Genomic DNA, 16,161 nt, shown 5'->3' on the forward strand with positions numbered 1-16,161 from the left:
CCTTTTGATTTTGCTCCAGCCAAGAAAACGAATCAGCTGAACGATAAATATTACTAGACTTATATCAATACACAAATAGTAAGAAACACTGTTTGTGGTAGGAATTGTTTTAGGTGTTCTAAAGGCTAAAAGAGAAAAGCGTGACCTTGGTTTGGAATTCACTGCGTTTATTTGTAAAATGTTATCACCTTGGGTGATGGTGCCACACTGCTTGAAGCAAAAAGCAGCAGTGTTTTTATGTAGTTAACAGTTCAGCAAACCACCTATTAAAATCTAAAGAGGTACATCTCGAAAGTGCATAATGCACCTGACCAGTAAAGTCATGGACTACTTTATGATTAACTAGGTGACCATGTCTACTGTTGAGAAACAAATCGGGAGCCTAATATGCAACACACTGCAGCACATAGCTCTATGATACAGATGTGCGTCGTAACCAAGAGTACCCTCTGATTTATACAAACTCAAACTCCAAGAAGATGAACATGTATCATAGCACTGTGAGTGTTTTATATAATTTCTAAACTACAATACAGGCTGATATTTTTACTTTTAAAACAAACCAGAGAAAAGAAAGAAAAGAAAAATATAACTCCCAAAGAAGGTTCCATAATGGTGACAATCTTTAACTTGCATTCTCTCCCTCACTCTCTATACAGTATATGTACACACATTTTTTTAATCATTAAAGTACAGGTAAAGAAAAAAAAAAAGAATTTTAGCCGTAAGGGAATAGAACAGATAAATACATAACATTTTACCTTCCTTAGAAAATTAAAGTAAAAACATTCCCACACACACATTGCTCACTATGACAGCTAGATCATTGGAACCCAGGCTGATTTTCAAGGCGCCATTCAAATTATTACAAGTCAACAGTAAATGCGAAATTATATATATTTTTAAAAAGAAAATAGCAACAGAGGTTTAAAGCACAAAAAGAGGACGGGCTCTGCTCATCAGGGGGGTTTTCTATGATAAGTGATGGTTTTTCAGTTCAGGTCGAATCAGACCTCAGGCCTTTGTCACAAAACCAGCATTGGGGAGGCCAGTGCTGTCGCATCTAGGAGTTAGTCCTTTCACAGAGTTCTTCAGTCAGTCCACTTTGACCACGCTGTAGATCTTATTTACAAACCAGAAGCAGGCGAAGAAGCCAATTGTACCTGAGAATAAAAGACAGGTTAGAATGAACAAAGTGTTATACAGAGACCATCTGTAGACAATGGTGCAATTGTAATAGTAACTTAAATATAATAAATAATAAATAGTTACCCGCCTCTATAACTACAATTCTTGCATCATTCATCATGAATAAAATACAAAGTCAGTGAAAGACAACAATATTTTTAGAAGATTTTAGCAAATGCAAAAATGCATACAAGACAGCCAGTTGGTGTCACTGCCCAACAAATTTCATCCACTAAAAGGCAGAAAATAAGAGATTTTCAGTATTGGGTCTGCAATTTCCAATGCAAAACCAGCATCAGTGCTTAATTTTGTCAACGAAAGAGCATATTTGCATGAGCTCTGAAATGCTGATAAGGCAGACTGGTAAAAATCCCACATCAACTGGGTATAAAAGTCCTATCTGACTACTCAATGAGGGCCACGCAGTCCAATCCCGAATTAAGCAGAGATCAAAGTTGGGATGAGGTGAAAGCCAGACAAGAAAATAAAAAGTTTTTAAAAAGGGATATAGTAGGGATTAGCATTATTTGGATCAAAACTGGAAGTAAGGAGGGAAACTGTTTTTCCCCTTGAATCCTTGGATTACTTCTTGGTGATAATCTTGACATCTTATCCCCTTGGGACTTACAGCTCTGCCTTAAAACATTGTCAAACAGTGTTGCAGTGACAAGCAAAGCTGCAGTCTTACTTTTATCTGACCGACTGACAGTATAACACCAGAAAACTATGTCATCATTCGACACATGGCGAGCCGGATATCTTTAGGCAGCCAACAGACTAGGCGTGTATTTCCTGGTTATCTAGTATTTAATATGTTCCTCTTTCTACACACACTCTTACTTTGATTTCAGTTAAAGCGCAAGAAAATTTGATGACATCAAAGACTTACTACTATATCAACATACGTCAATCTTTATGTGAAGTCTTAAAAATGTTCTATTTATCTTAGCAGTGTGATCATGGGTTCGGTACATAAATTGTGTAAACCCTAAATAGAACTAGACAAGCCCAGAGTAGAGAAAACTATATTAACAAAGAAGGTCAGTGAGTGTGGACAAATGTATCACAATCCATGACAATGCATGAATGTGGTCTTGATCTGCATAACAAAAGAACAAAAATAAAAGAAACCCCCTGAGAAAAGTGGGCTCCATCTTGTCAAACTGGAAAACCATAGAGACAAAAACTGACCCAAATAAATCTGCAAAACTAGATCTGACCAAGAGGGACTCCTCCCAGTCTCTGATTTTCATTACACTTCAGAGAGACTAAAAATAAAATTATTCTGATTGGGCCATTGCAAATAACTGTTATTTAACAGGATTTAACACTGTGCTTCTCTACAGCCAGTAACAATAAAAGGAAAGAAGCCGACACTCAATATATGACAAGTAAACAAAGGTTGCACAGTAGTAGTACAGCTGCCTGGAATAAATATTATATGAACAGGATGTTGAATCCTCCTTTTACAGGTGACTGATGCAAATTGTAATCTCTGACCCAGAGAACAAACATTGAACTTCGCATGTATAAATGACACACCTCTTTCCACCAAAGACGTGCGATTAGCTCTCAGAGCTTTTTCATTCGTCAGAAATAAAGATCAGATAAGCTTTTTTTTTTTTTTTTTTTAGAAAAAGGATGTTCAGTGCAATTAACATATGTGCAGCAGTATCTAAACTCTCTCTGTAATTAAGTCCTGACTACAAGCTGCAGTGTGATAAGACTTTGTATTGAGGTTACTGAGACTTAAATTAGTCCAAGATTTATTGTCGATGCACCCATAGAATTATAAAATCCCATGTCATCTAGCTGAGTTATCCTCTTCACAAATTCATGTGTCCACACTGTCCACCCGGGAAAATGACAACAATATCCTATCAGCCTTTTACAGCCAGTAGTAGTTTTTCCTGACAATTTGGATATGACAAAAGGCTGTATTTCTGCAAGTTAAGCTAAAGCATTTTAACAGGGTGCAAGTGCTTAAAGTAATTAACCCACTGACATAGAGGAATCTAATGAACCAAGTAAAGACATTGTGTTCGTTTTTCAAGTCTCAGTTAAACATTGTAAACACAACTGTTTTCCCCTTCAGTGGCCATAGTATTTGGAGCATTATGCGAGCCCTTTATTTTAAAATCATCTATATGCCAAGGTAACTAGATACTAACAGTAGCTCCTAAAAGAGCTCATTTTCAAAAAGTAAAGACCACACCTGTGAAGAGGAAGAAGATCAGGACCATAATCATCGTGTATCCAAAGTAGAGTATAGTACTGGCCATTCCAATGATTTGCAGCTTTGAGAAGAAGTAGTGTACAGCATAGATAAACAGATAGACTGCTGTAAAGCCACTGGTCAGGAAGGATCGCCACCACCAGTGGTAGTCCTTAACACATAGGACAAAGAATGACTTGTTAGAATTCAGTAATAATGTAATAATGACACGTCAACTAAAGTCAGAACCTGGGGGACACACAAAATTCAGGTACCTCAGCACAAAGGTGGAAGTAGCAGAGCAGAATTGTTGCCTCAGAGCAGGTGATGAGCAGAATGATGAAAACCAGGAACAGGAATCCAAACATGTAGTACATCTGATGAGACCTGAAACAAACACAACATATTAATGAATATATGGAAAATTGTGGCACAAAAGCAAAATCCGGAGAGAGAATTCCTGTTTTTGTACCAAATGCTGTTGAGAATGAAGAAAAGCTGAATGAAGATGCAGCCAAAGGGGAGGATGCCACCCATCACTATACCAGGGATGGGTTTGGTGAAGAAGGACTGCTCAGGTATTTGACGGGGGATTTGGTTTGTTCGCACTGGTTGCTCAATTGCCTGCACAGAAGCAAATTGACACATTTAGTTACCAATCAGTTTTAACTGATTGCATAAGAATAATTAAGCAGGTTAACTCACTGGTTTCTTGAATCCAAAGTAGGCACCAACAAAGGTGAGGGGTACAGAGATTCCAAACCACAGGGCCAAAATGGCAACCAGAGTACCAAAGGGGATTGCAGCTGAGGAGCCCTCCCCCCATAGGATCAGATTCATCAAGAAGAAGTCTGCAAATACAATTCTAGGGAGGGGAAGTGGACAAAGATACACATGAGAGGAATAATAGCAGTTCACAAGGTAAATAAAAGGAGATTAACCGCAACACTCAAGGACAGAGCTGAAGTGCGACTGAGACTAATGAGTAGCAGATAAACAAATAAGAGTAAACATACCCTGGGCACAAGAGTGCAGTTAGCAATACGTTTGTCTTCCACTTTTCACCTCCGAAAGCTGAAAAGAAAAGAAAAAAGAATGAGAATTTCATGGTAAGAATCACAAAGTTTTGTTATCCTGTATATATGGACTCTAATGATTGAAAGTCATCACTGGACTCTTACTTTTGTAAAGACGTGCTGACACATAACCAGCAGGTGTACCCAGGAGAACCCAGAGTACCACTGCACAAGTCATGAGAGCCCCTCTGTTGGCCGGTGACAGGAAACCCAGACAGGCGAGGACTACAGTAAACAAACATTCATCAGTGCAGTCATCCATACATAGAATCACAATTGTAATTGAAATGCAAAAGTATCAGAAAACTTCACTTCTATCAGCTGCCCCATTACTTTAGACTCTACAATCCAACTTTGGCTTGACAGAGTCTTTGTTATGATTATTATTGCTGGATGCTTAAAGGTAAATATATGTTGATGGGGTCTTTGTTAAGGATATTTAGGGTGAAATGTGAAATAGTCCTTACAGAGAGTAATGAAAGTCATGATGAAGATCTGCGTTCCCTGTCCAAGGAAAACAGACAGCAACATCCCTTTCCTAGGGGGACGGAAAACATCCCCATGCACCTGCTTCCAACCAGATTCCTCCTGTGCATCCTCCTGGGAAGGTCAATATGCAAAAATATACAATTAATTAGGTATTTGATACTTCATTTAAATGAACTTAAATGATAAAAAGCTTAAGATTTACCAACTACTAAATACTGAAAAAAAAAGTGAAAGAGGTAAAGATTAAGAAGGTTTTTACCAAAAGCTTTAAAATGAGGTGTAGAAGGAAAAAAAGCGCAGTAAATTCTAAATTATTTGCCTATTTCTTTAAACCTGCATTTTATAGAAGTTTTAACGTACAGTTCCCACACCACATTTTATATTTTGGTCGAATGTTTCTGCAATGACACACACCCAGCACCCTAAATGTTTTGTTTAAAACAGATCTCGACAAGCTTACATATAGAGTAGATTTTTCCTTGGTCGATGGAACCTTTATCAAGTCTCCCTGTGAAATGTAACAAAATATTTATAATTCTGGATTTATCTTATTAGACTGAGTGGTAGCTTACATTTCAGAATTAATTATTAGCCATATAACTTTGATGAAGATGATTTGTAGGCACCGTGTTACTACTAGCCATAAGATTTCAGAGTCTAATGCTCGTCACTTAAATGTTTTAGATAAAATGTAAATATTTCATTATGAACTAGAACCACAACCATTAAGTAACCTTATAAATGCTAATAAAATTGTGGAGTAGAATATACACAACAGCGCACAGACACCAAGATAGAAACAAAGCTGCTCCTTAGAGCAGGCTGTTGCCTTAGAAAGACAAAGTTTTCATTGATATTGCTAAAGTTTCATTCTCACTTAATATAGTTTACTTTTTACTTTAAAACAAGAACTGATTATAGTTAAATTACCTAATAAAATAACATCTGGTCTCTTTGAGGTTAATACTAACAACTGCAGCTCACATATATGCTGCACCAATAAGACAGAGACTTTAGTGTCTTTACCTGGTCCACCTGGTTGTATCTGGCAATGTCCTTGTGCAGAGTTCTCAGCATGATCATGGCAACCATTCCAGACAGGAACAGCACAATGACCAAGGAGTTCATGATACTGGAAAAACAACAAGATATACCCCACGTTAGCAAACAGGCATCACGAGCAGGAGAGTCTGAGAGAAATATTTTTGGGTAAACAATGTAAAACACATCTTCAGACCTAAACCACTGGATGTTGGTGTGAGGCATGGAGACCAGGATGTAGTCCCACCTAGATGCCCATTTGATAGTATTGTCTTCCTGTTGGGGGGAAATTAAATCACAATTTTAGTTTTCTTTTTTTCCCCCACTCATAGTTGCAAAGAAATCTGTATATATTAGTTACATGTAATCAGTATTAAAGTTAGGAGGCCTACCTCAAATGTCACAGCGTAGGTGTAAATAATTGACACATCACCATTAAACTCTGCAGGGACCTCCATTGGGTTGCCTCCATCACAATTTAGGTTTTTCTCATCTGTATGTTTGATACTGTTGTGTACAAAACAAAACAGCATCATGTCAGATTAATACTGAATGTCATTCATGACATAGTGTGGTTGGTTTTGTTGTCATTCAGCTGCAACGTCAATGTAGACTAGCTCAAAATTCGGTGCTATCACATCTACTACAAACGCAGCTTTACCTCTTTGGCTCCAGAGTTGCAGCAACCAGTCGAGCTCCTGTCCATCCCTCTTGTTTGCCGCTGTGGTACTTGATCTTGATGTCCACATGATTGAAGACGTAAAATGTGTTCTTCTTGTTGAACTCAGACTGAAATAAATAGGATTATAAATATGATTATGATCATAACTGCAAATGTATCAAATTAATTATTTTTTATTAATATTAAATATAAATGTAATTTTCTTAAATTAACAATTACAAAGACGAACGCACGGAGTGACAGGGTTCATACGCCTTTTTCAGGGTCAAATTCAAGCACTTTTTATAAACCTTCAAGGTCCCTTTTCAAGCTTTTCCAGCACATCACATAGTTCAATTCAACATAAGACTTTAAGAATGCACAAGCATCTACTTAAAATCTATTGAATTTATCATCTGTGATATTATTATGTACAATCCCAATGTATTTTGTATCTCCCTTAAATAAACAGGCAGCCTTAAAGTATGAAATATTCGTATGCAAATACACATATAAATGTGTGTACTGTCTCAGTGGCTGATTGTGCCCCACAGGCCTCAGTGTGAGCTTGAAGACATTTATAATGTTTAAGTAGTTTAATGTGTAGGTGCTGACGATAAACACATTTTGAATGAAAGCCGGGGAACTTTGGTAGCACAGAAACAAGTGGCTATTCTTTGTGACCATATGGATCGGTCCCTCATTTTACCATTATTTCAAATACTCAAAAAAGCTGGTGTCCAGGGTATAATTGGCCGTTTTTGACTACTTTTGATTTGGCCTCTATATTTCACCTTTAAAAACTGTTTATCTTGCCAATCTGTTATTTTCTCATTTTGACAAACTGCATCAGCACAATTTATATAAATTCAGACAAAATTTAAAATACAAGTAGAAAGTGATATTTTTGACTGTAAAAACCACACACATGTTTAACAAATGATTTTCATAACTTGAAATGCAAATAGAAATTGTACATTTTTAAAAATACGCACAAGTTTTGCAAACAACAAAGTTATATGGTACTATTTACCTAAAAATGCAGCCAAGGCTCAGACGTTTTTTATATAACCATTTAAAACTATTTACAGAACAATCAGTTGTTCTGCATCAAATAAGAAGGCACAAAAATTATTTATGCAGCTCCAAAAAAAGTTTGTGTCACTATAACACAGATGAGAACAGCACAGGGATAAACCTGCAGGTCTGACAGCAGGTGTGTCACTCAGCGTTTACACTGCAATCTGCCTTTGGTGGCTTTTTTGCAGCAACTGTGAAATTCACTAGTAGAACTGACACACAAAACAATGACTACACTACACACTAACTACACAAGACAACACACTAACTTGAGACTCCAAACACTGTAAACGTCACAAATTTCTCATGTATCAAAACTCTCTCGCTCTCTCTCTTTCGCTCACTCCTAAAACTTCCCCCTCTTCCCAAACAACCAGATGCCACATGTTGCCATATAATTTTTTTGATTGGTCGACATGGTACATTTTTCCACCAATAGGAGTGTTTTTTCTTTTCTCACTCACAAGCAAAGCGTGTTTGCTTGCGCTCTCCTTAGAAAACACAGTTTTTACCGTTTCTTCCCAGAGTAAACGCCACTGTTTTATTAAAAACAAAAAACATCGGTTTTACGTGGCCTATCAACACAATTTAAAAACTGGTATATAGTTTGAAGTCCGCATGTTTGACCCAAGTTGAAATGGAGACTCTGGGTCCGTCAACCCCAGAGGGTTAATCAGAAAGCCTTAAGTTGGCTAGTTATGTATCAGGCTAATGTTTAAAGCTTTCATTCGAGTAAATTAACTAATATCACTGCTAAGTAATGTTAGCTAAGTTCACAGCATTTTATATAATAGTGCTGCCATACTGCATCACACTCAGTATATTTAAATCATTTCTCCAGCGAGTTTGATAGGACTCACCTATCATGCGACTGGAGAGCGCAAACTCCGCTCTTGTCGTTTTCCATCAAACACATTAAAACAGCAACCTACAGTATGTTAGCGCACTCATCCCCGACTGGCCGAGGGAGGGGCGGGGTTACACGTTGAAACAGACAGAGGCGCAAGGCAGCCCAGGCGGGGAAATTTTGCTTTTACATTTTGCGACTCATTTCATTTCTCTATCTGATAAGAAAACTATTCAATCAGATAGTTGTTTGTGGTGCTTAAAAGTACAGTTACACTTTCAAGTACTTTTAAGCACCACATCTGAAATTCAAGCACTTTTCAAACCTTGAAAAGACAACATTAGAATTCAAGTATTTCAAGCACCCATACGAACCCTGGAGTGATCCGCGGTAACTTGCTAACGGAGATTTGCCGCATTAATGTCATTTTAACAAGATTAACCCTGACAGCACTAATTTACACACATACACACTCCAATGGACGCAAGCAACTTAGGGTTTGCCTAAGGATACTTTGACATGTAAACTGGTGCCAAATAACAATACCTAACCTAATACTCATAGGATGTCATTCTTTCTCTCTGTTACAAGTCCTGCTAATCAAACAGAGCTGGTTAGTCTTCTTTTGTGGAAGGTGAATAAAGGTCAAGACAACTTCTCTGATAAGTGCTGAGTGAAACAAGTCTTTTCTTACTTAAATATTCAGTCAACCAGAACAGCATCTGAGTCCCTTTTGTCTTTTGTCAGCGGCTTTTTTTTTGTTTCCTGATTAAAACAACACAATAACTAAATAAAAACTAATGCACAAGGACAAAAACTATGTTGAAGTGTATTGACACAAAAACAAAATAGTAGTAGTACAACTACTCAACTGCTACAACTGCTCAATGTTTCTCATGAAAATGCAACAAAATGGCAACACTTGGGAGAAGAGTAGATATATGGACACATGTTGCATTCAATGTCAAGGAAAACAAGACATTTTGTAAACCATGTGGTGCAACTCACCAGTAAAAACACAAACTTTTAAACTTTATTATTTAGCCAAATGAATAAATTTTAGATTTAGTCTATTATAATCTTATGATATTTAACCAACTAAAACTAGACTCAAACTAAAAGAATGACAAAAACAAAATAAATTTTTAGTCAAAAGTCTGTGACTAAAACTAAATCAACACTTGCTGTCAAAATGAGCACCTTACCGCCCATTCGTGTTGCCAGTAAGTCTGAGTGAAGCTCAAATCAATGAAGTGGCTGATTGACAGAAGGTAAGATAGACTGGGTGTTGTGTGTGTTACATTATAAATGTTCTTTCACACCTTTGCTTACATTCCTTTACTGATAATAACCATAATTTACATTCCTTCTTGTTTTTGTCCAGTGATATGTTCTGTATCCACATCACAATTATTTAAAGCCAGAAACTCACATTGATCACACATGCATCCTTAGCCCTGCCATCTCCTGCAACAAGGCAGCCAATGGGGAAACCTGGATTGCAGTACTTCTGACCATCTTCCACATCATAGCACCAAGTAACTGGCATGTTGTCAATGATCCTGTAAAAGAAAAAAGAAGAAAGAAAGAAAAAAGAAGAAAAAAAATGGGGTTAACTTCAACCTTGATGCATACAGTTTATTAACATTTTCATCCATTGTACAAGCAAGTACTGCAAAACACAAAGCATACACAAAAAAGAAAGCGTGGTACTACAGTGTGGTACTACTACTAACCAGTGGTGCTGATAGTTCAGCTGCATTCCCATTTTAATAAAGTCCAGTTTAGCTATATCATCCTTATTTCCTTGCTTGTAGGTTTTTGTGGAGCACACCAGCTTGCATTTAAAACCTTTATTAAATTTAAACTGGGGAAAAAAAAAAGAAGATCAGGGTCATGTTACATCAACAGGATATAGTAAACAAACAAGAGTTAATTCACACTGTTCCTGATAACACCCACCTTGTATGGTGAAGACTCAATTCGTTCACCAAACAGTACCTGTCCAAGGTTCTCAGAAGGCCTTAATTCTTTGACATCTTTGCAAAAGTCAAACCTTTAACGAAGTTTCAGATTGTCACACACATAGAAAGGATCACAATGAGACAAAAAAGGCCAGTCAAATGCAATTAAGAGAAAAAAAAACATTAAATGCTACTTACACGTCATACTCATAAGGCAGAACTGATTCCACTGAGTCTAGGCGATTGACAAACAGCTGAATATCTGTCTGTTAAAAAAAAGAAAGAAACACTTGTGGATTGGTAATTCTATAGCACCTTTCTACTGAATTTGAGCACTCAAAGCGCTTTCTATAACAAGTCTCATTTATCCAATCATACACATGCACCATACGCACTTAATCTATGCCTATGCCACACACACCAACTGATGCATCGAGGAGAACTCAGAGTCCAGTTTCTAGACCAAGGATACTCTGATATGCAGAGTAGAGGAGCTGGGGAATCCATAGCCACCCTTCTTTAATTCCTTTTCTTTATTTAAATTTAACAAAGCTGCCTTACAAGCCAATTTGTGAGCAAAAAACAACCAAAGTCCTTGTTATGAGTGCTGAATAGTTAGGCAGTTAATACATGCATGGTTTTTAATAAATATGTACCAATTTGTGGTACATGACAAAGCATTTGTGGGAGAAAAAAAACTGTCTTAATGTAATGTGTTGGACCAATACTGGGTGTCAGAACAGGTTAAAAGCCACTTATTATTGATTGTAAAAGAATCTGGACTCTACTGGAGGACGTCAATCTTCTATAAAGTTTTTCCATTCAGTAATACCCGAAGCCTTGTAATCCCTATGGATATTGGCACTGTTATTCTAACAAAACTACAAGTTGAAGGCGTTCAAACCACATGTATGTACATGTATGTATTGATTTACACTCACCCTTCCTTAACACACTAGTTGCCCGAAATTGCGCTTGTAAAATGCCTGTAAATGCATAACAGAGCCACCAGCCCCCTCTGACTAAGAGGGTCAAACATTCAGGTACTTCCTGTAATTCAGGTGTATAACGGCTTTTATTTCATCGCAACTGGACATCGTCAGGTTATCATTCAGTAATTGAACCAGCCCGATTGTGCTAAGTCTCATGCTAGACTGATAAAAACAGTAATTCCAGTCAGAAAGAATTTTATTTAGTTGGCACTAGCAGTCAGCGCAAATAAAAAAAAACAATTAACAATGCGCCAGAATATTTGCCTACGCTCCTGTTCCAGGCAATAGCCGAGGCCTAGGAGAGGGCTGTCCAACTAGCATGAGTAGGTAAGATTAGGAGACTGATATAGAAAACGCTAAATACCAATTCATCATCACATTTACTACGTTACATAACAATTTGAGTCGTAGGAATCAACCATACCTGGCAGTCTTCACCAGCTTTGGATTCTTCATCACAAAAACTCACTGGGGCTAAACCCGGAAGATAGAACGCCGAGAATGAACGGATATATAGGGCTAACAAACACACAAGCGCAAAACTAAAATGTATCCGCATCCTCATTTTATTGCGGACACGGTTCTTCGAAGATTTTGTTTGCTACTTGGGGTTTCTTCTTCGAAAGAAACGTAACGGCTGCTAGCAACGACGAGCTATATGCTAGGTCCCTGGCTTGCAGAAACAGCAACTGAGCTGAACGGTCTGGAACAACCAGCACGGCGCTGACGTCCACCTCTGTCAAGCTATGCGGAAGTCACAAGACGTATACCGGATGTTAAAATATTTTACCCTCAAAATAAATGTATATAATAATTAAGCTGTTACCTCTAAAGATTTAAAGAATTAATAACTGGTGTATATATGCCAGGGGTATGTTTTAGGTTACTTTATTTTGAATAAAAACAAATTAAAAGTACAATTCCATACGTTAATGCGCTTTTTATGCTTTTAATTTAACAGGAGAAAATCGGAAGTCAATGACACCGTGGAATTAAGACTGACGTTGCTTATTGATAACTCATAGCAGTCCTTGTTTTCAATCAAGCATTCGTAAAAGTTGGAAAATGACATACTTATAATCCATAATGTAAGCTATAAGAGAACCAACAGCAAGAGAAAATGCGTTTGAAACAATACCGAGAAAGCAAAGGTTCATTTTAAATGTAAAGTATAAATAACTGCAAGCTAAACCCGGAACGGGCAAATGCATTCTACAGGGTGGGCCATTTATATGGATACATACATATACACCGTAATAAAATGGGAATGGTTGGTGATATTAAAGTCCTGTTTGTGGCACATTAGTATATGTGAGGGGGCAAACTCCTCAAGATGGGTGGTGGCCATTTAGAAGTTGGCCATTTTGGATACAACTTTTGTTTTTTCAGTAGGAAGAGGGCCATGTGACACATCAAACTTATTGGTAATGTCACAAGAAAAACAATGGTGTTTAGTTTCAATGTAACTTTATTCTTTCATGAGTTATTTACAAATTTATCTTTGTTCACAGCCATTGACATGTCGAAGAGGTTAACACGTGAGGAGCGGATCGAAATTGTGTTGATATCTGGTGAACGCAGTAACCGGGTCATTTCAATGCAAGACACCCTACAAGACCACCCATCTCCCATGCTACAGTTAGCAAACTGCGTGCTAAGTTTCGTGAAACTGGTTCAGTGTTGGATTTGCCAAAATGTGGACGCAAGAAAACTGTCACTAATGAAGAAACATCAGTGGCTGTCCTAGCTTCATTCAGCAAGAGCCCACAGCGTAGCACTCGCCGCATGTCACTGGAGAGTGGCATTAGTCGAACATCCCTTCGGCGGATATTAGCTACTCACAAATGGCACCCTTACAAACTCCAGCTACTGCAGCATCTCAACGAGGATGACCCAGATCGGCGCACAGAATTTGCAGAATGGACAAAACAAATTGGAACAGGGCCCTCAGTTCACGCAGAAGATTTCGTTCAGTGATCAGGCAAACTTTTATGTGAATGGTGAAGTTAACAAACAAAACCACCGCTATTGGTCTGACACTAACCCACATTGGATGGATCCCTCCAAGACTGTTGGAACAACAAAAGTGAGCGGTTTGGTGTGGTATATGGGGTACAACGATAGTGGGTCCATTCTTCATCAATGGAAACCTCAAGGCCACTAGATATCTGAAATTGCTACATGATGATGTGTTTCCCTCTTTATGCACTGAAGCTGGCACGTTCCCTGCGTTTTTCCAGCAAGATGGTGCACCACCACATTATGGGTGCCAGGTCCGAGCTTTCCTAGATGAACAGTTTCCTGGAAAGTGGATTGGTCTCCCGATCTGACCCCCTTAGACTTTTATCTTTGGGGTCATCTGAAGGCAATTGTCTATGGTGTGAAGATACGAGATGTGCAGCACCTGAAACTACGGATACTGGATGCCTGTGCTGGCATTTCTCCTGCGGTGTTGCTATCAGTGTGTGAAGAGTGGGAGAAGAGGGTTGCACTGACAATGCAACACAATGGGCAGCACATTGAACACATTTTATAAGTGGTCAGAAACTTGTAAATAACTCATGAAAGAATAAAGTTACGTTGAAACCAAGCACACCATTGTTTTTCTTGTGACATTACCAATAAGTTTGATGTGTCACATGGCCCTCTTCCTATTGAAAAAACAAAAGTTGTATCCAAGATGGCCGACTTCTAAATGGCCACCACCCATCTTGAGGAGTTTGCCCCCTCACATATACTAATGTGCCACAAACAGGACTTTAATATCACCAACCATTCCCATTTTATTACAGTGTATCCATATAAATGGCCCTTTTTTTAACAATTTAATTTTACATACAAAAGATAGTATATTCAAGAAAAACCTAGTGCATTATAAAATGGGAATAGTCGCCAATTACAATACAACTACAATTATTTTGTCTACACAGCCATCATCCAGTCTGTCCTGTGTGTCTGGTTCCACTCAGCCACGAAGCAGGACACTCCCAGACAAACTCTTTCAACTGCTGCCTTCAGGCAGGCGCTACAGTGTTGTTTGCCAAAACCAGCTACCACAGAAACAGTTTATTCCCCAGGCTGTCACTCTGATGAACACTGTGAAATGACCCACTGTTATATCATTCAGGTCATATAAACATATGCAGTTTTGCACTCATTGTTTGTATAGTTTCTTAAGACCTATCTATTATATACCACTGTTTTGGTGTGCTCATACATGTTGTGTATCACTGTCACATGTGTTTTTGCCCCTCCTGATAGTCCTTACACATTGTTATTGAAAATTTGTACACTTCTCCATTCCTCAGGCATCCCATGATTAAAAAAATCCACTGCTCTCTCTCTTAGACATCTCTATACCTACACAGATATATCAATTCAACCAGCTGGCTTTCTAATGATTAAGAAAATTACTAATACCCTTAAATGTAGCTTATCATTATATTATAAAATTTGCTTGCCAACTATTAACTCATGTGTTCATAATGATATTTTAATTTTTTTTTTTAATTTAAATAGTGCCAAATCACAACAGTCACCACAAGGTGAAACAGAAAGAAACTCCAGGCAGAACCAGGCTCTGGCAGAACCAGGCCCAGGGAGGGGCAGCCACATGCTGTGACCAGTTGTGGAAGAGAGTGGAAGAGAGTCATATTTTAAAAATAAACTAATGATTCAGTGCATAGTTTAAAAATAACTAATGGTTAAAAGCCTTCAGTTAATCCAAAATGCTGTAGCAAGAGTACTGACAGGAAGTAGAAAGAGAGAGCATGTTTCTCCAGTATTGGCTTCCCTTCATTGGCTTCCTGTTAAATCCAGAATTTAATTCCAAATCCTGCTCCTCACAAACAAGGTATTAAATAATCAGGCCCCATCTTATCTTAATGACCTTGTAGTACCATATCACCCTATTAGAGCACTTCACTCTCGCACTGCAGGCTTACTTGTTGTTCCTAGAGTATTTAAAAGTAGAATGGGAGGCAGAGCCTTCAGTTTTCAGGCTCCTCTTCTGTGGAACTAGCTTCCAGTTTGGATTCGGGAGACAGACACTATCTCTACTTTTAAGATTAGGCTTAAAACTTTCCTTTTTGCTAAAGCACATAGGGCTGGACCAGGTGACCCTGAATCCTCCCTTAGTTGTGCTGCAATAGAGGGACAATATGGTGCTATGAGGTCTTTAAGATAAGATGGGGCCTGATGAGTCAAGACCTTGTATGTAAGGAGAAGGATTTCAAATTGGATTCTGGATTTAACAGAGCCAGTGAAGAGAAGCTCATATAGGATAAATATGGTTTCTGTTTCTAGTGCCTATTAGCACTGTTGCTACAGCATTCTTGATCAACTGAAGGCTCTTTAGGGAGGTTTTAGACTTGATAATAACAAATTACAATTGTCCAGCCTAGAAGTGATAAATGTCCATTTTTTCAGCAACACTCTGAGACGGGATGTTTCTAATTGTATGGCCTATAGTGTAATCATCAGTTTTATCTAAATTTAGAAGCAGTAAACTAGTGGTCATCCCAGCTTTTATGTCTTTATGACATTCCAGCAGTTTAACTAATTGTTGCTGTTCATCAGGCTTCAAGGATAAATAAAGTGAAGATTAAA

General features: G+C 38.0%; 1 protein-coding gene across 2 annotated transcripts; it reads right to left on the reverse strand.

The window, feature by feature from the left end:
* Positions 1 to 156: 156 nt before the first annotated feature.
* tm9sf5 (transmembrane 9 superfamily protein member 5) lies at positions 157 to 12,275 on the reverse strand. Of its 2 annotated transcripts, XM_085372847.1 has the most exons (18): positions 11,978 to 12,275; positions 10,760 to 10,827; positions 10,560 to 10,653; positions 10,334 to 10,464; positions 10,030 to 10,159; positions 6,671 to 6,798; positions 6,402 to 6,516; positions 6,206 to 6,285; positions 5,995 to 6,100; positions 5,429 to 5,476; positions 4,947 to 5,079; positions 4,585 to 4,704; positions 4,420 to 4,477; positions 4,109 to 4,268; positions 3,876 to 4,027; positions 3,679 to 3,790; positions 3,404 to 3,575; positions 157 to 1,163 (listed from the first exon to the last, which is right to left on the reverse strand). In XM_085372847.1, exons 1-18 carry the CDS (start codon positions 12,116 to 12,118, stop codon positions 1,096 to 1,098), a joined length of 2,016 nt encoding a protein of 671 aa, XP_085228973.1. In that variant the 5' UTR covers positions 12,119 to 12,275; the 3' UTR covers positions 157 to 1,095. The 2 variants fall into 2 exon arrangements, with proteins under 2 accessions (XP_085228973.1, XP_085228979.1); XM_085372853.1 differs by lacking the exon at positions 5,429 to 5,476.
* Positions 12,276 to 16,161: the final 3,886 nt, after the last annotated feature.

The sequence above is a fragment of the Diplotaxodon limnothrissa genome, linkage group LG2 (genome assembly GCF_057381915.1).
Source record: "Diplotaxodon limnothrissa isolate DT_005_m linkage group LG2, D_limnothrissa_male_GT1.1, whole genome shotgun sequence".
Classification (NCBI taxonomy): Eukaryota; Metazoa; Chordata; class Actinopteri; order Cichliformes; family Cichlidae; genus Diplotaxodon; species Diplotaxodon limnothrissa.